Below are 21,572 nucleotides of genomic sequence, written 5' to 3' on the forward strand. Positions count from 1 at the left end.
GTGTGTGCGCGTGTGTGTGTGTGTTTGCGTGTGTGTGCGTGTGTGTGTGCGTGTGTGTGCGCGTGTGTGTGTGCGTGTGGTAGTGCGTGTGTGTGTTTGCGTGTGTGTGTTTGCGTGTGTGTGAGTGCGTGTGTTTGAGTGTGTGTGTTTGCGCGCGTGTGTGTGTTTTGCGTGTGTGTTTGCGTGTGCGTGTGTTTGCGTGCATGTGTGTGTGCGTGTGTGTGTTTGCGTGTGTGTGTGTGTTTGCGTGTGTGTGGGTGTGTTTGCGTGTGTGTGTGTGTGCGTGTGTGTGTGTGTGTGTTTGCGTGTGCGTGTGTGTGTGTTTGCGTGTGTGTGCGCGTGTGTGTGTGTGTTTGCGTGTGTGTGCGTGTGTGTGCGCGTGTGTGTGTGCGTGTGGTAGTGCGTGTGTGTGTTTGCGTGTGTGTGTTTGCGTGTGTGTGAGTGCGTGTGTTTGAGTGTGTGTGTTTGCGCGCGTGTGTGTGTTTTGCGTGTGTGTTTGCGTGTGCGTGTGTTTGCGTGCATGTGTGTGTGCGTGTGTGTGTTTGCGTGTGTGTGTGCGTGTGTGTGCGCGCGTGTGTGTGTGCGTGTGGTAGTGCGTGTGTGTGTTTGCGTGTGTGTGTTTGCGTGTGTGTGTGTGCGTGTGTTTGAGTATGTGTGTTTGCGTGCGTGTGTGTGTGTGCGTGTGTGTGTTTTGCGTGTGTGTTTGCGTGTGCGTGTGTTTGCGTGCATGTGTGTGTGCGTGTGTGTGTTTGCGTGTGTGTGTGCGTGTGTGTGTGTTTGCGTGTGTGTGGGTGTGTTTGCGTGTGTGTGTGTGTGTTTGCGTGTGCGTGTGTGTGTGTTTGCGTGTGCGTGTGTGTGTGTTTGCGTGTGTGTGTTTGCGTGTGTGTGTTTGCGTGTGTGTGAGTGCGTGTGTTTGAGTGTGTGTGTTTGCGTGCGTGTGAGTGCGTGTGTTTGAGTGTGTGTGTTTGCGCGCGTGTGTGTGTTTTGCGTGTGTGTTTGCGTGTGCGTGTGTTTGCGTGCATGTGTGTGTGCGTGTGTGTGTTTGCGTGTGTGTGTGCGTGTGTGTGCGCGTGTGTGTGTGTGCGTGTGGTAGTGCGTGTGTGTGTTTGCGTGTGTGTGTTTGCGTGTGTGTGTGTGCGTGTGTTTGAGTGTGTGTGTTTGCGTGCGTGTGTGTGTGTGTGTGTGTTTTGCGTGTGTGTTTGCGTGTGCGTGTGTTTGCGTGCATGTGTGTGTGCGTGTGTGTGTTTGCGTGTGTGTGTGCGTGTGTGTGTGTTTGCGTGTGTGTGGGTGTGTTTGCGTGTGTGCGTGTGTGTGTGTGTTTGCGTGTGCGTGTGTGTGTGTTTGCGTGTGTGTGTGCGTGTGTGTGTGTGTTTGCGTGTGCGTGTGTGTGTGTTTGCGTGTGTGTGTGTGTGCGTGTGTGTGTGTGTGTGTTTGCGTGTGCGTGTGTGTGTGTTTGCGTGTGTGTGCGCGTGTGTGTGTGTGTTTGCGTGTGTGTGCGTGTGTGTGTGCGTGTGTGTGCGCGTGTGTGTGTGCGTGTGGTAGTGCGTGTGTGTGTTTGCGTGTGTGTGTTTGCGTGTGTGTGAGTGCCTGTGTTTGAGTGTGTGTGTTTGCGCGCGTGTGTGTGTTTTGCGTGTGTGTTTGCGTGTGCGTGTGTTTGCGTGCATGTGTGTGTGCGTGTGTGTGTTTGCGTGTGTGTGTGCGTGTGTGTGCGCGCGTGTGTGTGTGCGTGTGGTAGTGCGTGTGTGTGTTTGCGTGTGTGTGTTTGCGTGTGTGTGTGTGCGTGTGTTTGAGTATGTGTGTTTGCGTGCGTGTGTGTGTGTGCGTGTGTGTGTTTTGCGTGTGTGTTTGCGTGTGCGTGTGTTTGCGTGCATGTGTGTGTGCGTGTGTGTGTTTGCGTGTGTGTGTGCGTGTGTGTGTGTTTGCGTGTGTGTGGGTGTGTTTGCGTGTGTGTGTGTGTGTTTGCGTGTGCGTGTGTGTGTGTTTGCGTGTGCGTGTGTGTGTGTTTGCGTGTGTGTGCGCGTGTGTGTGTGCGTGTGGTAGTGCGTGTGTGTGTTTGCGTGTGTGTGTTTGCGTGTGTGTGAGTGCGTGTGTTTGAGTGTGTGTGTTTGCGTGCGTGTGAGTGCGTGTGTTTGAGTGTGTGTGTTTGCGCGCGTGTGTGTGTTTTGCGTGTGTGTTTGCGTGTGCGTGTGTTTGCGTGCATGTGTGTGTGCGTGTGTGTGTTTGCGTGTGTGTGTGCGTGTGTGTGCGCGTGTGTGTGTGTGCGTGTGGTAGTGCGTGTGTGTGTTTGCGTGTGTGTGTTTGCGTGTGTGTGTGTGCGTGTGTTTGAGTGTGTGTGTTTGCGTGCGTGTGTGTGTGTGCGTGTGTGTGTTTTGCGTGTGTGTTTGCGTGTGCGTGTGTTTGCGTGCATGTGTGTGTGCGTGTGTGTGTTTGCGTGTGTGTGTGCGTGTGTGTGTGTTTGCGTGTGTGTGGGTGTGTTTGCGTGTGTGCGTGTGTGTGTGTGTGTGTGTGTTTGCGTGTGCGTGTGTGTGTGTTTGCGTGTGTGTGTGCGTGTGTGTGTGTGTTTGCGTGTGTGTGTGCGTGTGTGTGTGTGTTTGCGTGTGTGTGTGCGTGTGTGTGCGCGTGTGTGTGTGCGTGTGGTAGTGCGTGTGTGTGTTTGCGTGTGTGTGTTTGCGTGTGTGTGAGTGCGTGTGTTTGAGTGTGTGTGTTTGCGTGCGTGTGTGTGTGTGCGTGTGTGTGTTTGCGTGTGTGTGTTTTGCGTGTGTGTTTGCGTGTGCGTGTGTTTGCGTGCATGTGTGTGTGCGTGTGTGTGTTTGCGTGTGTGTGCGTGTGTGTGTGTTTGCGCGTGTGTGTGTGTGCGTGCGTGTGTGTGTTTGCGTGTGTGTGTGTTTGCGTGAGTGTGTGTGTGCGTGTGTGTGTTTGCGTGTGTGTGTGTGTTTGCGTGAGTGTGTGTGTGTGCGTGTGTGTGTGTGCGTGTGGTAGTGCGTGTGTGTGTTTGCGTGTGTGTGTTTGCGTGTGTGTGCGTGTGTGTGTGTGTTTGCGTGTGTGTGTGCGTTTGCGTGAGTGTGTGTGTGTGCGTGTGTGTGTGTGCGTGTGGTAGTGCGTGTGTGTGTTTGCGTGTGTGTGTGCGTGTGTGTGTTTGCGTGTGTGTGCGTGTGGTTGTGCGTGTGTGTTTTGCGTTTGTGTTTTGCGTGTGTGTGTGCGTGTGTGTGTTTGCGTGTGTGTGTTTGCGTGTGTGTGTGTTTTGCGTGTGTTTTGCGTGTGTGTGTGTTTGCGTGTGCGTGTGTGCGTGTGTGCGCGCGCATGTGCGTGTGTGTGCGTGTGTTTGCTTGCGTGTGTGTGTGTTTTGCCTGTGTGTGTGTGTGTGTTTTCCGTGTGTGTTTGCGTGTGCGTGTGTTTGCGTGTGTGTGTGCGTGTGTGTGCGTGTGTGTGTGCTTGTGTTTTGCGTGTGTGTGTTTTTGCGTGTGTGTGTGCGTGTGCGTGTGTTTGCTTGCGTGTGTGTGTGTGTTTTGCCTGTGTGTGTGTGTGTGTTTTGCGTGTGCGTGTGTTTGCGTGTGCGTGTGTTTGCGTGTGTGTGCGTGTGTGTCTGCGTGTGTGTGTTTTGCGTGTGTGTCTGCGTGTGTGTGTTTTGCGTGTGTGTGCGTGTGTGTGTTTTGCATGTGTTTGTGCGTGTGTGTGTGTTTTGCGTGTGTGTGTGTGTTTTGCGTGTGTGTGTGCGTGTGTTTGTGCGTGTGTGTGTGTGTTATGCGTGTGTGTGTGCGTGTGTTTGTGCGTGTGTGTGTGTGTTATGCGTGTGTGTGTTTGCGTGTGTGTGTGTGTTTGCGTGTGTGTGCGTGTGGTTGTGCGTGTGTGTTTTGCGTTTGTGTTTTGCGTGTGTGTGTGCGTGTTTGTGTTTGCGTGTGTGTGCGTGTGTGTGTGTGTTTGCGTGTGTGTGTGCGTTTGCGTGAGTGTGTGTGTGTGCGTGTGTGTGTGTGCGTGTGGTAGTGCGTGTGTGTGTTTGCGTGTGTGTGTGCGTGTGTGTGTTTGCGTGTGTGTGCGTGTGGTTGTGCGTGTGTGTTTTGCGTTTGTGTTTTGCGTGTGTGTGTGCGTGTGTGTGTTTGCGTGTGTGTGTTTGCGTGTGTGTGTGTTTTGCGTGTGTTTTGCGTGTGTGTGTGTTTGCGTGTGTGTGTGTGCGTGTGTGCGCGCGCATGTGCGTGTGTGTGCGTGTGTTTGCTTGCGTGTGTGTGTGTTTTGCCTGTGTGTGTGTGTGTGTTTTCCGTGTGTGTTTGCGTGTGCGTGTGTTTGCGTGTGTGTGTGCGTGTGTGTGCGTGTGTGTGTGCTTGTGTTTTGCGTGTGTGTGTTTTTGCGTGTGTGTGTGCGTGTGCGTGTGTTTGCTTGCGTGTGTGTGTGTGTTTTGCCTGTGTGTGTGTGTGTGTTTTGCGTGTGCGTGTGTTTGCGTGTGCGTGTGTTTGCGTGTGTGTGCGTGTGTGTCTGCGTGTGTGTGTTTTGCGTGTGTGTCTGCGTGTGTGTGTTTTGCGTGTGTGTGCGTGTGTGTGTTTTGCATGTGTTTGTGCGTGTGTGTGTGTTTTGCGTGTGTGTGTGTGTTTTGCGTGTGTGTGTGCGTGTGTTTGTGCGTGTGTGTGTGTGTTATGCGTGTGTGTGTGTGCGTATGTGTGTGTTTTGCGTGTGTGTGCGTGTGTTTTGCGTGTGTGTGTGTTTTGCGTGTGTGCGTGTGTGTGTGGTGTGTGTGTGTGTGTGTGTGCACTGTCACGCTGCTCTGACTGGTCAGTAACTCTGTTCTACATATTGTAGTAAATAAGCTGTTGATAAGATGAACAGGTGCTGACTGTTCCTGTTTTTGGGAGCCAGTAAACAGGCTGCTGGTAGCAGGTGGACAGTACAGCCCGGCTTATCGTTATGGTAACAGCAGGTGGGTGGGACTGGGTGTGTTTGGGGAGGGGCTTGGGTTACTGTGTTAGTATATTAATAGTATTCAAAAACAATATGTGTTTACTGATGCTGCTCATCCCCTCATTGTTTAGTATATGTAATAAATAATTGTTATTATTATCAATATTATTATCAGGTTAAGTGAAATTCATTCAGTCCAACTCAAAGAGAATTTCTATTTGTGCAAAATATTCCGTTTGCATAACATCAAGAAGCATAAATTCTTATTAAAATATATAAGAAAACCAAAGTGTTGTTTAGTTAGTGGGTGGATGGCTGAAGGGTAATCTTGGTTTCCTTTGTTTGGGACAAACATTTGGGAATATTTGTTTGAGAGGAAGAACTTTATATTATATATATTATATATTATATATATTATAACACACGATAACTTTAAATGAATGTCGTGTTTTTAATTCCACTCCGGACTCGTGAATCTCAACCCAGCAGCAGCGGTAACGTTTGCACGTCCTCTCCCGTTAATGCGGCAGGTAAATAATCAACTAACAGTGCATATTATGTTAGCGCGATCTGCCTTATTACAAACCTGCCATCACTGTGCATTTAGTGACCATGATGAGAGAGACAGAGTCTGGCTCAGACGCTGGCAGTTCTCGCTGCAGTCTGCCGGTAGCGTCTCCTTTCAGGCCAGGATAGACGAACGTCACCGAGCAGTGACTCAGTTTGTGGTCAAAGGCTGGCACCGATTTTCGGTAAGTGAATGTGTTTAATTGTAGGGACATTACTGAATATTCTTGTGTAATTGCTACAGAATAATTTATGTTAAACTTTGTTATTGCTACAGAAGAATATTTATTTCATTATTTTACATTTACATTTTTCTTTCCTGGGGTCCCTGTGACACCCATTGAAGAGCCGTAGGCTGTGGATCTCTGAAGATCTCACTGTTGGGTTTGTAAGGCCATGTTACTCCTAAATTTCTACCTTGTTCAAAGAGAAGATATAAAACAAAGTTCTAAGCTAATCGACCTTAGTGTTCTCCTTTTTTAAACAGAATCGATAAAGAATCGAAAATGGAACCGGAATCGTGAAAATCTTATCAATACCCATCCCTATTTGTCGGTACTGCGCAAAGTGGCCAACAATCCAGCAGCAGCAACCGATTGGCTGTTGGCGGTCAGCTCCGCCCTGTCGTCCAGCCAGCGCCTGTCCTCCTCTCTTGTCCTGATTGTGACTTATCTCATCATCATGGGTCAGGAAAACATCTGCCAGCTGGCTTTGAAAGCAAGCCAGGCTGTCGCTGCTGCCAACCCCTGCCAGGTAGATAACCCACACAACTGTTCTCTTAAATCTGTGGACTGAATATAAAGTAATGCATGTTGTTCCCTCTGACATGTAGATATGTTGTATGTAAGGGAGCTAGCTTGTGTTTGTCTTTCTAAGAGCAGTAAACACATGTTGATAACCTGGTGTTTTGGCACCAACACATGACTTTGAAATGGTTCAGATCAGCAGGAAGATAAAAGCTGTCACTGCTGTGTGATTGCTGCTAATCTGCTGCCGTATAAAGGGAGAGGTTAGGGAGTGCTCTAAGGGGACAGACCTCCCTCTGGACTCGTGTTGGAGTCACTAGCTGCAGATGAAGTGTGAAGTTTACCCCTCATTACTCAAGCGTGCACCGGGCCCCAGAGGATTCACCTTCTGCTCTAATTGCTCCCAGAGTGCTGCACACACTGGTGTTTGGATGCACTGGTTGAAGGTTTTTGGCATATTTGAGTCCTCTGGAGATCTCTGCTCGCTCGTACTTGTCATGTTAAACGTGCAGCAGCAGGTCTTTGTTACAGGAAAAGCCAGAAGCTAACCACTATGAAACCTAAATGATGATTTACTGCAGTGATGTTGATTCAAAGTGATGTTTTTGGCTCGACAGCATTAAACGTGTCATCGCTCAGCTTTATGTCTGTGAAGGTTCTCAGTCATCCAGGTCATCGTAATCAAAGGAGCTTGCAAAGAAAGGCGTCTGGACTTCTTTAAGTTACTTGAAGACGTTTCACCTCTCATCCGAGAAGCTTCTTCAGTTCTAAGGTCAAATGGTGGAGAGTCCCAGATATAAACCTAGTGGGAGTGACCCCCCACAGAGGGACAAAAGGACCCCCTGATGATCCTCTGAGACAAGGTGTGAAACTGGGTGTGGGCCCCAATCAGCCAGAGTTTCGGGTGAGTTCATTGTGAAACCTGGCCCCACCTTATCATGCGAATTCCTGAGTGGTGTATGCTGTACAGTGCAGCAAGGAATGCCCAGACCTCTACATTGGAGAGACCAAACAGCCACTTCACAAGCGCATGGCACAACACAGAAGAGCCACCTCCACAGGACAAGACTCAGCAGTCCATCTGCATCTTAAGGATAAAGGACACTCTTTCGAGGATGCCAATGTTCACATTTTGGACAGAGAGGACAGATGGTTTGAAAGAGGAGTGAAAGAAGCCATCTATGTCCACTGTGAGCGACCAGCTTTGAACAGAGGCGGGGGTTTACGACACCAACTCTCTGCCATCTATAATCCAGTTTTGAGATCCCTTCCCAGACGCCTTAACGCCCACTCACATCCTGGGCCATCTGATCTCAGGAATTCACATGACAAGGTGGGGCCAGGTTTCAAGTTTTGGCTTTGTTAAATATATTTTCATATTTTTGGGTCAATAAAACCCCTTTTTTGAATTAAAACCACCTGTGTCCTTTATGCTTTACTGCTTGGTCCCTGACAGCAGTGCACGACTAATAGTTGTCCTATGGACAGATTCCCCCACCTGAGCTGTAGATCTCTGCAGCTCGTCCAGAGTCACCATGGGCCTCTTGGCTGCATTTCTGATCAGCGCTCTCCTTGTTCGGCCTGAGTTTAGGTGGACGGCCTTGTCTTGGTAGGTTTACAGTTGTGCCATACTCCTTCCATTTCTGAATGATCACTTGAACAGTGCTCCGTGGGATGTTCAAGGCTTGGGAAACCTTTTTGTAGCCTAAGCCTGCTTTAAATTTCTCAACAACTTTATCCCTGACCTGTCTGCTGTGTTCTTTGGACTTCATGGTGTTGTTACTCCCAATATTCTCTTAGACAACCTCTGAGGCCGTCACAGAGCAGCTGTATTTGTACTGACATTAGATTACACACAGGTGCACTCTGTTTAGTCATTAGCACTCATCAGGCAACGTCTATGGGCAACTGACTGCACTCAGACCAAAGGGGGCTGAATAATTACACACACCCCACTTTGCAGTTATTGATTTGTAACAAATGTTTGGAATCATGTCTGATTTTCGTTCCACTTCTCACGTGTTCACCACTTTGTGTTGGTCTTTCACGTGGAATTCCAATGAAACTGATTCATGTTTGTGGCTGAAATGTGACAAAATGTGGGAAAGTTCAAGGGGGCCCAATACTTTTGCAACCCACTGTATTTTACCTACACATACATTCTTGTATTTAGACAACACCTGAGGGATAAAACAAACTGTAAATGTCTCCAGCTGGTGTTAACAGCACCACTAACACATCTGTGCTGATGGGGTGTGTGTATCTGTGATCTACAGCTCATGTCTGTCACATCAAATGCAGCTGAGTTTATGTAGCTCCATAAAGCACAGCTGATCGTCCTGCGCTGTCTGTGGTCCTGAAATGAACCTAATAAACAAAGATGTGTTTGAGGTTTATCAGTGTAAAAGCAGAGATCAGACTGATGTCCATCAAATCTCTGTGACGCCATCTCTGTGCACAAATGAATGGCACAATATCAAGAGCAACAAATCAAACACTGCATTAAACAAACTGTGCTAAATATTAGAACCATTAGCAGGACACTGTGTGTGGATAATGTTGGTAAATCAGTTTGTGCACATAACTGAAATGTTCCCCTCTCGATGTTTAGCACTTTGACAAAGGAACAAAGAGAAATTCCCACGTCTTCCACACAGTTTTCTCTGTGTGAACACAGACAGTGTTTCTTGTACCCTGTTTGTAGGAGCTGGGATTGGACTCCACCACAGCAGCCTCTGTGTGGGATAGATGCAGTGCTCTGTAGTATAAAGCACTCTGTCAGTGAGCTGGACTCTCCAAACCAGCAGTCATCATCTAACATCTGCCTTCTTCAGCTGTAACCATGTGTTTCTCTTGTAAACTTGGCTCTGATCATATGTGCTGTAATATTCCAGCTTTGCTTCCCGATCGTGCTGCACAGTCTGCACATGCTGGCCGGCTCCCCCAAGCTGAGAGCAGTGGGACTGCGCCTCATGACCGCTCTGTGGAAAAAACAGGTTTGCAATAATAACGCATTACTATAAATGTCATATTCATGTGTTCAAAGCTTCTGTTTGTCTTTGATTGTGTGCTGCTTTGGTCATGTCTGTAAGGACCGGGTCTACCCAGAGCTGCAGCGTCTAATGAGCCAGCAGGACAGCAGGGTGGTGCTGGGGAGGGACGCCCAGTGGGAGCAGATCCTGGCCAGGGCCGCCTGTGTCAGGGACATCTGCAGAGAGAGGTGGGTCCTCCCATACTTACAGAAACAGTGGGCACTTCCTACATTCACTGGTTCATTCATTCAGTGGACTTTGCATGCACAGTGCAGACAGCGTGAGCTTCCAACACCAGGATTCTTCATCTTCCCTTCTAATGAGTAATAATCACTGACTGGACTCTTCATAGATCTTTCTGCTCAGCAAGCTGATGAAAGTTCAGAAAAATAGAAATATTTGTTTTTTCAGTCACATCAACTTTGCTTGTTAAGATAAATGAATGCACTTTGTAGCTTTGCAGTGAATGAAGCCTCAGCTCGACGCTCCACTGAGTCCCTGTTTCTCCAAAAATCAGCAGGAGTCCAGTTTTAAATATTTCCGTACAAATGTCCAGAGCAGCTACACGTGCCTGAATCCAGAAGGATCAAAGTCTTACAAAGTTCAGTTCAAACAGAGAGACTGAGAGGCAGCTAACTTCCTGTCTCTGTCAGACTATCAAAATAAAAGCATACATTTGAAGCAAAAGAAATCCAACTATGTCAGTCTGTAAGCACTGCTTCCCATATAATACAACTCTAAGCAAGTGAGCCATAACTTTATACTTTTAACCTTTAACCCAAAAACTATGTTGATCATATAAACTCCACAAACTGCATCCAGGCTCCTGCACAAGTCCTTTACATGTTAGCTGTTAACTAATGCTTGTCAGTTTTTGTGAACTGGCCTTTATGTGTGTTGATGAAATAAAACGATGATTTTATTTGATTATTTCCTTTGTTCTAACCAGCTGGTGCACACTGTCCATCGTCCCGGGGCCTGTTACACCTGCTAACATGTACATGCAGCTTTTTAGCAGCATTAGTGAAAACCTGGGAAACCCTCTTGATGGATGCTACAGTACAAATTTAGCAAATCATTGAGCTGTTTTGTTGTTTTCACAAATGCTTACGTTTGCTTTTATTGTAAAACATTTGCAGCCATAAGAGTTTGCAATGATAAGAAGCTGTGTTTGGCATTTACTTACTTACACGTGTCCTGGCACTTTTAATGCTTTTTTCTTAAATAAAAATGGTAACAAAATTAGAAGAAACACATTTCCCACTTTGTTCACGCTGATGTGTGTGTTAACCAGGCCTTACCAGCATGCAGGGGACATGGTGGCTAAACCTCCTTAGGAAACTCAACTCCTTTGGAGTCAGCACACCCATCATGATGACTTTTTACTACATCTTCCTGGAAAGCATCATGACCTTCTCCATCAGCTGCTGGTCCCACTCCCTCAGCCTTCATACAGGAACAGACTGCAGCATCAGTGTGCTCTAAAATCATTGGCCTGCCTGTCAGAACTCTGGCAGGTTTTCATCAACAGGCCCTTAGACAGGCAGCCAAAATCATCAACGACCCCTCTCACATTCTTCACCCTGCATTTCAATGGATCCCCTCTGGGCGACGCCTCCGCTGCATTTCCTGCAGGACTGAGAGGAGGAGGAGCGCCACCTTTGTCCCCAAAGCAGCTCTGCTTTTTAACTCCAGCTGATAAGAACATTTCCCACAGAAACATAAACTACTCTCTTATACTACCAACACTTTACTCACTTTTAGTCACTTACAGTTATTTATTCACGTTCAGTCACTTTAATTTTAAAACTGTGTAATTTTAAAACTGTATATTCTGTGTATTTATTATCTCACTTTTATTGTGCTGATCTTCAACGTCATGCTGCTCTGTTGTATGTTAATTGGCCCTTGGGGATAAATAAAGTCTCTCTGATTCTGGTCTTGTTTTTTTTATATTGGTAGTTTGATAGGTTTCGTATTTGTTTTCTTTTACATCATATTAAAATGTATAAATATATAGATTTAAATATATTTGTGTATTCATGTCTGGATTGTGTTTGGTTTTCTTTTATTTATTTCTGCAGTGGTTGTTGTGTATTACTATTTAGATTGTCTTTTTTCCATTATTGTAATTGTGTATAAAGTTTGATTTGAATGAAAGTTACACTCAAATGCTTTCAGTGTTGCTGTGTTGAGTGTTTTCATGTTTAATGTTTGTATGGAAGACACAGAAAGACATTCGGCTAAAGAAATCTGTGCTAGAGTGACTTTAAAAAAATAAATAAACAGAATGTAAATAATGATGTTTAGTATTTGAGATGGAAGCTGTTTCTACAGGATCCTGATGGACACTCAAAGGTTTATAAAATGTTCTCATTAGTTGTTTGCAGCAGAATATCAACCGATGTGAACCAAAACAACAAAAGTGTGTGAGACTACAGATTCTAGAATCAGAACTGCTGATTTCATTACTGTGAACTTTTAAAGGCAGGTTTTGTATCTGAGAGCAGGGACACTTGCTGTGTTCAGTGTGACTCGTCTCTGCAGAAGGTCAGGGCTCTGATAGTTGCAGTTAGCGGGTGACTTACTGGGCAGGTGGATCCTGAGTGTCTGTGGGAGTCAGGGTTCATTATGGTCCTGGTTGCTACTGGAAATAAAGAAACAAAAGGAGGGTGTGATGTTCAGGAAGTACAGACTGTAGCTCAGCAGGTAGAATTACTAACTGGAAGGTTGGAGGTTTGATCCCTGGCTGCTCCAGTCTGCACGCCACGGTATCCTTGGGCAAGATGTGGAAGCTCAGTGGATTATTATAACAGCGTATCAACAATTCATTTAAGAAATCCTTCTTAGTTATTGTCATGAAAATCTCAGTGGATTCTTGACTTTGCTCGTCTGCTCTACAGCCTGGATAGATTCATTTCAAACTGCTGCCGTGTTTCTGCCAAATTAAAAAACAGTTCTACTCAAATTCAACAAGGTTCAGTTAATAAACAATGATTAACAAAAGATTTTGTTCATATTTCATTATATAATTCTGATCCATCAAAAATATTCCTTCTTAGAATAATCCTTTCTCTTATTGAAGATCGATTTATTTTTCTCATTTTGGTCATTCCTATTAACTCAGCCATTTCCTTAATCAATCCCACACCACCGCCCCCAAAACCATGGGAACACAGAGCAAGGAAAGCACAAAGTACACAAGAAGACGGGGACAATAAATACACACTGGATAATGAGACGAGAGGCAACGGGTGAGAGACATGATGCAGGAGAAAACTACAATAGTCACAGGAAGCAACAGTTAAAACAATAAAACAGGAAAACATGGAGAACAAGGCTTAAATTACATAGAGGAGAACAGACTGGACAGGGGAACATGAGATAGATAAATGCAGACGAGACTGAGACACTGATGGGAACAAATCATTAACCAAATGGGGGAAGTAAAACTCAAAGCTAAGTTCACAAGACATGAGACGATAAAAAAGAGGAAATGATACACAGAGACATACGCAGACATGTAGAAAACAGAAAGGGAAATACAAGTGAATGGGAAACATGACAGATGGGGAAATCAGACAATGACAGACAAACAGAGAGACAAGACAGACAAAGGGACATAACTGAAGTACAGAAAGGGATCACAAAAGCAGATATTTAGTGTTACAAAACCAAGAAGACAAACTACAATATGAAAACAGGGTACATGGGATATAGTAAATCCTAAAGCAAACTATTAACCATCCTTATATACAAAGAGCCAAACTAAAACACAAAAGACTCTCAAAAACAAAAAGGCATCACAAAACCCTGAGGAAAAAAACAGCGATCCTCCATCAGCTTCAGCTTATCCTTTTCAGGGTCGCGGGGGCGCTGGAGCCTATCCCAGCTGTCATAGGGCGAGAGGCGGGATACACCCTGGACAGGTCGCCAATCTGTCGCAGGGCCAACACACAGGGATAGACAACGATTCGCACTCACATTCACTCGCACATTCACACCTAGTGGCAATTTGGATTATCCAACTAAATATCCCCACAAGCTGCATGTCTTTGGACGGTGGGAGGAAGCCGGAGTACCCGGAGAGAACAGCGATCCTAACAAATAATATTGCAGTGGTTGGAGATGAAACTTTGCGGACATGTAGTAAATGGACTGATTCTTATATAGTGCTTTTCTACTCTCCTGGAGTTTTCAAAGTGCTCTATACAACAGGCCTCATTCACACAAGCACTTCTAAACACAAGTGCAAACTAATCATCAGAGGGCAACTTGGGGTTAGTATCTTGCCCAAGGATATTTGGCATGCGGGCTGGGGAAGCCAAGGTTCGAGCCACCAACCTTCCAATCAGCAGCTGATCTGCTCTACCACCTGAGCCACAGCCACCCACCCATCACAAGTGGGTGAGGCTGGTTCTGATATGGTGCTTTTCTACTCTGAGCATTCAAAGTGCTTCATACAAATGACTCATTCAAGGACTTTTCCTGAGCAGAAGAGTTTTCTATCTTGGGGTTAGTATCTCGTATCAAACAACTTCGTGACCTGCTCTAACTCCTGAGCTACAGATAGAAGAGGAGTTTGTTAAGAATTTTATGACAACTGTCAAAGTTTTTTTTCTATTGTTTATTAAATTAATCTTATTAAATTTGAGTAGAAAGTTCCTTTTTTATTTTTCTGAAACCTTGCAGCTTTTGGTGGTTAAACTGCAAATATATAGAGAAGGTAACCCGGAGGAAGAATGCACAGAGACTTTAAGGTCAGCTATCAAGAATCATTTTTACGTATTTTGATGCAATGTTATGATATTTGATGTTGAAATTGATTAGAAATGACAGATTTCATTTCTACAGAATTATGCAGTGTGGGTGTCCAAGAAGATGAATTCAGAATTTCATGTCAACTATCATATATGATTGAATACAGAACCTTCATACACCTACCTGAAACCATTTAAATGACATTATTGAGTTCCTTCAAAGTTTCTCCGTTTGAACAGAGTTGTTCTTTAATTTCTCGTGTCTCAAGCAGCAGTTTGAGGTGAAACTATGGATGCATGAAAGAGCAGCTGAGCCAAATGACAACTGAATTTCAACTATAAAAGATGATTTTCAGAAATATTTTACATTTGTTGAAGTTATTTTAGATTTGAATGAATCATGAATGAATTACCAGAAAAATTAAGAAGAAAAGACAACTTGAGTGAAAAACAAATGACACTCTGGCTTTATTTCTGTTAACTTCCTGAAAACCATGTGTGTTGTTATGTGTGTGATCAGCAAAAAGGGATAAGAAGCAGCACTACCGTAAAACTTAGCGTTGAAGCTCAAGTTTGGCAGATAACGGGTGGCAGGCGTGGCTCACACTTGACCACAGTGTTGGAGAAACTCTGAGCTCCGGGTCTTTATAATCACTCTGCGGAGCTCACAGAGACTGCAGGGAGGACAGGAGGACAGAGCAGACTTTGTGAATTATTTTTTATCTTAGATGTAATATAAATTCAACACAGGCCTCTGAGGAAAAGGATCGTGCTACAAACTTTTGTCTCTTCCAACAGAAAGCAGAGGAGTGGAGTTACTCAGAGACTGACTGGATTAAACACACCAAAGGTTTATATTCCAGTTGGACCGTATCTCTTACCAAGGTCTGCACTACGTATCAGGATTTGATCTTATTCAGGTAATATCAGGGTTCTTATAGGGGTTTGTTCACAATAGTAACTCATGCAGCTGTTTTTCAGTCTCACTGACCAAACTTTTTACAACATGCTGCATTTTTAATAGTAAACTTCTGTTCAGTGCTTTTCCTGTCACACACTCATACATGTGTTTTGTCTGCAGCAGCTGTGTTGTTGTTGTTAGATTGTATTATCTGTTTAATCTCTTCAACATGGTTTTAGTTTTCTTTGTAAAGTCAGCAGCTCTGTCACTTTTCTCTGACTCCTCTTCTGCTCGACACTCAGCTGACACTCAGTTTCATTTCCACATTCATGAAGTTGTTGTCCAAGCGAATCATAGGCTCCATGATTGGTCAGCAAACTGTGTCCAGGCAGACAGGTTGGATAAGAATAACAGATTTATGTTTGATTACGCCCGTTTCCAATTCAGTTCCAGTCATTCCTGGCCCCAGGAGGTTGATGGGGGGTGGGAGATGGGGGGCAGTGGGTTGTAAGCACAATGTAGATGAGTGGAGGCTTAATGTACTTAAACTTCCAGTCACAGTGAATCAGTGTGTGTCAGTGAATGCATCATGTGTGCTTCATGGCTCCATCTAGTGGACTGATAGTAGAAGTAGAGCAGCTGATGGCAGCTTCCTGTGCCTCACACTGCTGTCTGACTGCATTCAGCTGATATTTGGACAGCACACATGATGGAAAGGAGGATTTTGGTTTATGTGCACATGAATGATTTGTGTTTCCTCTGCAGGTGAAGGTAGAAAGTGTGTGTGAGCTGATGTGAATTGAGCAGCATGGATCAGTGTGAGGACAGAGAGGAGGGAGTCCCTCCCTCTAAAAGCACTCTGTGTGGGGAACATGAGAGCCAGACCAAAGCTCAGAGGTGAGATGACCATCTCTAACTGTCCATGACTCTTCTCCATGTCACAGCTCAGCACTCACATCACTGCTCCATCATTATTCACACTCATACCTCTGTGTGTGTTGTTTTAAAGCCCAGAGCTGTGGGGCGTACCAGGCTCAGCTGGACATAACCCTGAAACTAATCCAGAGCCTGGACCTGAACCCAGCTGTGTTTCCTTAAAGAGCAACGTGTCGAAGGGTGTTATTGTAAACTTTAACAAAAGACTGTTATGTGACAAAGAGTAAGTACATTTTTTTTATGAGATTGTTCATCATGTCTTTAATTTAATATTTCCAGTTTTTCCTTCCTGTCTCATGAAGCTGTGACATTTATTGTTTTTCTTTTAGGATCAATAAGAGGCCAGAATCTCCTGGACCTGAACCCAGTTGTGTTTCCTTAAAGAGCAACGTGTCGAAGGATTTTCTTATAGACTTTAAAGGCTGTTCTTCTGCTGCTGAGAGGTAATTAGGGCTGGGTATCGTCACTGATTTCTAGAATCGATTCAATTCCGATTCACAAGGTCCCGAATCGATTCGATCCACGATTCGATTTAATTCGATTCGATTAGATTTAAATCTGGGAAATTTTGACAGTCAGAAATATTATAATTCAGATCAGTACATTTACATATTTTTGTATCTATAAAAAGGAAGCTGACACTCGCAAGACTTTATCCAAGGTGTGAGCATCACAGCAGATGCCTTTGTGTCAAAGTAGCTGAAGATAAAACACAGAAAAACATGTAGGTGATTTTCCTGGCCTGGGATTTTATAAAAATATTCTGCAGTACATCAAAAACGAAAGAAAACCATTAATTAATGAACATTACCTCTGACGTTACAGCGGTTTTATTAGAGACACGGCTAAGTATTTTGCATTTTGAATAATTTTAAAAAGTTTAAATTTGTTCAATATTGAACAGCAGAAATGAGGTTTTCTTTTCGGAAGAATGTAAAAGGGAAAAAAACAGCGGCCGACAGCGCTGTAAGCAACAGTAGACTTGTAACAATTCGCTTGCTTGTAACAAGCAAGCGAATAATGAAGAAAGGGAAACTGTTCGAGAGAGAGAGAGAAAGAGAGAGGGGGAGAGAGAGAGGGAGAGAGAGAGAGCTGCGCATTGCAATGGAAGCAAAACAGTAAAAGAGTGAATTCATGACGATGTTTATGTGAAGCGTTTGGATCTTCTTTTGCTGCTGGTTTGGTCAATATTGTTTGGAGAGAGATCAAACTAACAGCTTTAGAATCAGCGCTTAAAGGGCGTGAACACAAAGCGCGGACCCGGATCAGCGAGCTGTCGGCTTTCAGCCCCGACTGTGAGAAAGGCGACATCTAACTGGTTCTGATCCGCGGGTCGCGCTGTGTGTTTAAGTCTATGTGCAGAATCCGTGTTCCTGCTCTCATTTACTGTTTGGTGGTTCTTGAAATTTTGTGAGATGTCACCAGAGATTCTGGCATATCGGACAAAATAAATTTATATTAAAAAATCGATTCAGGATTTTAATGAATCGATTTTACGTTATCCAAGCCAGAATCGATTTTAATCGATGAATCGATTATAAAAACCCACCCCTAGAGGTAATGTGTTTCTAGATGTTGTTCCTGACTCTGTATTTTTGAATAAATCCTCATGTTTAATATCAGCTCAGCTCTTTTTTACACACATTTCTATGTTGGTATGTGAAGCGGTGTGTGTTGGAGTGTTTCCACAAACACAGCAGTCAGAGTGGAAAGAGTGGATGTTGTAGGAGGTGTTTGTGTAGTGAAGAGGCTGAGTGTCTGTAGGACTCCAGCTGCTCCAGCAGGTGTCTCCTTTGTGCTTTGCTTCAAACACAGTGTAGGGAGGAGCTTCCACTCAGGTGTTTCAGGTGTTGCTGGATGGAGGAGGGCAAATAGTTTTTCCCTTCAGTGACACTTCAGCACAGAGGCGGAGCCAGACATTTGAAACACCCGGGGCTTAGCCCAAAAGGGTAGTATGCATGTGGGATTTTTTTTTTTTTTTTTTTTTTTGGGGGGGGGGGGGGGGGGGGGGGGGGGTAGAAATTACTGAAAGATTAATTGGCTCTGTTTTGAGTTTTGTTCAAAAAACAATGACTTCATATAGGGAAAAATATATATCACATGTGCAGGACACCTTAAACTAGTTTTTTAATTAGGCAGCAAGGCAGAACAAAATCGGGGCTGCATCAAGACATGAGGACTAAACCCCAATTCAACCAGACCCAGAACTGATCCGGAATTAAAACAGGACTACAACAGTTCAAAATCAGGACTACTGAGGACTTAACCAAGACAGAACCAGAATCAGAACTAGATGATAGTAGCACTAAAAGTCATCATAGACCTGCAGTACATTTATTGTTTAATTCTACCAAAGTACAATATTTAGATTGAGAAAAGTTTATATAATTATTTAGCCTTGTTGTGCAAACAAGCCTGCAGAACTTAATAAATATAGAATTTGAAAAATAACAAACCTAAAAAGAAACACTAGGTACGAGATACATGAGGACGGTGATACTTTTGGTAAACAACCATTTGACTAACATGTGTGTCTCACCTGCTCTTGTTCCACCTCTGTTCCGTCCTCATTCTCCTCTCTCTCCCTCTCTGTTCCTCTCTCTCTCTTTGTGCTGACAATCATCAAATATACAGTTGAAACCACATATTTATGTACTCTTCAGATCAAAACACAAACACTTTTTTAATTGTAACATCAAATCAGACTAAATGTTTATTTTTTAGACTGATAAATCTAAAAAACATATTTGTTAACTTTAAGAGTAAAGAGAGAAACTATCTGTATTTCTTAATTGCAAATGGCACCAAATTGTATTCAAACTGAGCCACACTTATGGAGCTCCACAGTTCTTTTCCTGGTGTTTTGGTTGACATCTTTTGATTTTCCCATGTCACAGAAAATTTACTCACATGGACTCTACTAACCTATCAGAAGCTTCTTCAGCTCAGAATGGAATCGTCTGGAGTTTCTTATTAGTTAACAATAAACGTAGTGTACATGTACTCCTAAATTTGATGAAAGTGATAAAAAAATACAGCTCTGTCTCTCTTTATTCTGACATTTAACTAATTCAAAAGATATTTCAATATTTATCTAAAAGAAAAGTTTACTCTAAATTGATGTTGTACAGTAAAAATGTTTTATGTTTTCTCCCTAAAGTGTATGTAAATATCTGGTTACAGATGTGAATATCCTGCTGAGTACTGAAATCCCTCTTATTTTGCATAGAAATATACTGAACAACATACAAAGCATAATATATAAAATAACATTTACCTGAGTTTTTTCTTTGAAAGAACCCTCTAATGTGCATTCTTATATTTCAGTGCATAACTGAAACCGATTTAGTCGGGGAGGGTAAGAACTGAAAATATGAAATAAACACACGCAAGCTAAGACTCTAAAAAAAATAGCATTTGTTCGGCTTTTCATTTCGCCATTTGTTGATTCACTTGAAGAGCAAGTAACGTAATATTGGTCAAGTGATCAGTTTGATATCAATCTTTCGTGATGCACCGTCATATTTACATTATTTGTACGCTACGAATGATTTGCTTTGGTACCTGGTCAAACTTAAGCTCTCCTTAGTATGGCTTGCTCCGTTTCTCCAACAGCGCACTCACTGCTGGCAGCAGCTACCCCGCCCCCTCGCTCAGTCGCTTAGTGCCTGAGCTCGGATCATACCAATATGAGGGGGGATTCATGCACAGTCGTAAATTCCCACGGTGTGCACTATGTGCTTCGAATATTGTGTGTACTTTTTGTTTTATACAGTTGTCAGCCAGGCATCTAACTATGAAAAAAATTACACTCCAAAAGACCCCGGGCTTCTGACAAAACAACCCGGGCTTAAGCCCAGTAAGCCACCCCCACGCTCCGCCCCTGCTTCAGCAGCTCAATGTTCTGGGAGATGTTTGTCTTTATGAAGGTTTATGGATTCTTGTTCTTACTTTGGTTAAACTGAGCAATACATTTTCCATCTAACATTTAAAGTAAATTTCCAGGTGAATAAAAGATCTGCAGCTGCAGCCTCTGTATTGTATGATGCTGCAGAATGCTGTGGTAGCTGTTTGGTTCCGGGTGCCTCTCACTCTGTACAAAGTCGAAGTCTTTTCTTCACAGCTGAAACTGAGACTTACTAGGATCATTATTAAGCTGCGATTGAAGCTGTTGTCCTGTGAGCCGCCTATCACGCAAGCTGTTAACTCTCAGAAAATTGTTCTCTGATTCAGTTGTGTCTTTGGGCCTGCCAGATCTCTTCCTGTCACAGTTTGTTTCTGAGTCTTTGATGGTGAAGGCCCACCAGAGGCTCAGTCAAACTGGCGATAGCTGTGTCCCAATTCAGGGGCTGCACACTTCGGAGTACTCCGAAGAGCGAGAAGGGCGGAAGTCCGAGACTTGCAAAATGATCTAACTTCCATCGCACTGCTCAGGTTGCCTAGCAACCGTGACACTAACAGCTAGAAACATTTCATACAGAATTATTTGACAGAAATGAAGGAAAAAAATGTTTTTTTATCAGATGTTTTGATTTGTTGAGTATCTGAGGCTGAGACCAAGGGACTGTAAAAACATGATTGTTGGGCTATATTTCTATATTCAACTTTATTTTTAAGCTTAGCTAGTACAGAGCTTTCCAAAGTTTGGGGCCCTCTGGGGGGGCGCAGAGCCATTGCAGGGGGGGGGGGGACACGGTATGAAAAGGAAAAAAAAAAGAAAGAATGCTTGGATGCTGCTAGCATAATTGACAGGTTTTTGACGGGAGCCCCGTCAAAAACCTGTCAAAAAAACGCAAAGGGAGAGATGAAGCATCCAAACCAACTTCCTTCCAAGCCAAAGACTAGGAAATATGGTGAAGCATATCTTCCCTTTGGCTTCACCTGCACAAGTGCCAATGTAGGTCTCCCCTGCAGAATTGGTTTTCCCTGCGTCAGGAGCAGCACTGGGCTCTCCAAATCATGGACAAACTGTCCCACATTCTTGCTTTTTATTTCACAAACACTTGTTGTAATGACTAACTACTCCTGACATTTTGGAGATATTAGCTCTTTATACAGTGAAGTTACAGTGGGATCCAAATAACATCAGGCTGATCCTGCCACGATTTGTTCCCCCTGTCTAAATCACGGACAAACAGGATCCCACAGCTGTTTATGTTTTTAAACCCATTTTGCACAGAGAGGCATTTTTTGACAAATGTATTGACAGCAATGTTGAATATTATTACACAGGAAAAAAACAACTACACATAAAATAATCACACGATGACGCCTATACCTTTCTAAATAGTGGGACATTAACTGTGTGTGTGTATGTAAGTGTGTAAAACCTGCAGATAGAGACGATGAATTGAGGTGATGAATTGTGAAGTTACAATTCTTTTCTGAAAAAGCATTTTTATTTTTGTATATAAATAAATGTTGATGTTGTGCTATAGGATTGTATGTTTCAATTTTACTTATAATGTGCCAAATCACTACAACAGGCGGCTCAAGGCGATGCCGTCCCGAGTAAGGATCTTGTTAGCCACAGTGTTTCTAAGATTTTTACGCCCCGTTACAATAACCTCAGTTCTATCTGAACTTAGAAGCAGAAAATTAAAGCTCATTATGTGTCTAAGACATCCCGGCAGTTTAACCAATAAAAGCGGGTATCTTATGCATAGCAGTGAAAATGTATGCTATGTCTTCTAAAGCGCGTATGATGTAAACAGAACTGGTCTTTGCACAGAAGCCTGTGGAG

General features: G+C 43.9%; 2 protein-coding genes and 1 long non-coding RNA gene across 4 annotated transcripts in view; all 3 read left to right on the forward strand.

Annotated features, from left to right (window-relative positions):
• The window catches only part of LOC308403394 (NACHT, LRR and PYD domains-containing protein 12-like), a 1,254,170-nt gene that overhangs the window by 674,604 nt on the left and 557,994 nt on the right, over positions 1-21,572 (forward strand). The window lies entirely within an intron of this gene.
• Positions 5,794-11,517, forward strand: LOC308403822 (focadhesin-like). Its single transcript, XM_080893583.1, has 4 exons — positions 5,794-6,207; positions 9,095-9,196; positions 9,293-9,420; positions 10,527-11,517. Exons 1-4 carry the CDS (start codon positions 6,136-6,138, stop codon positions 10,567-10,569), a joined length of 345 nt encoding a protein of 114 aa, XP_080749709.1. The 5' UTR covers positions 5,794-6,135; the 3' UTR covers positions 10,570-11,517.
• LOC308403923 lies at positions 14,621-16,037 on the forward strand. Of its 2 annotated transcripts, XR_013973005.1 has the most exons (4): positions 14,621-14,699; positions 14,791-14,912; positions 15,659-15,790; positions 15,903-16,037. It is a non-coding gene; the product is annotated as an uncharacterized lncRNA (long non-coding RNA). The 2 variants fall into 2 exon arrangements; XR_013973006.1 differs by having other exon boundaries at positions 14,665-14,912.

Source organism: Rhamphochromis sp. 'chilingali', assembly GCF_963969265.1.
Source record: "Rhamphochromis sp. 'chilingali' genome assembly, chromosome: 1".
In the NCBI taxonomy this organism is placed as follows: Eukaryota; Metazoa; Chordata; class Actinopteri; order Cichliformes; family Cichlidae; genus Rhamphochromis; species Rhamphochromis sp. 'chilingali'.

Excerpts from the sequence above, each read along its gene's own strand:
- LOC308403822 (XM_080893583.1), top strand. The coding sequence starts at position 6,136 with ATGGGTCAGGAAAACATCTGCCAGCTGGCTTTGAAAGCAAGCCAGGCT. Across the intron at positions 6,208-9,094 it reads CTGCTGCCAACCCCTGCCAG|CTTTGCTTCCCGATCGTGCT; the intron begins GTAGATAACCCA and ends GTAATATTCCAG. Across the intron at positions 9,197-9,292 it reads CCGCTCTGTGGAAAAAACAG|GACCGGGTCTACCCAGAGCT; the intron begins GTTTGCAATAAT and ends CATGTCTGTAAG.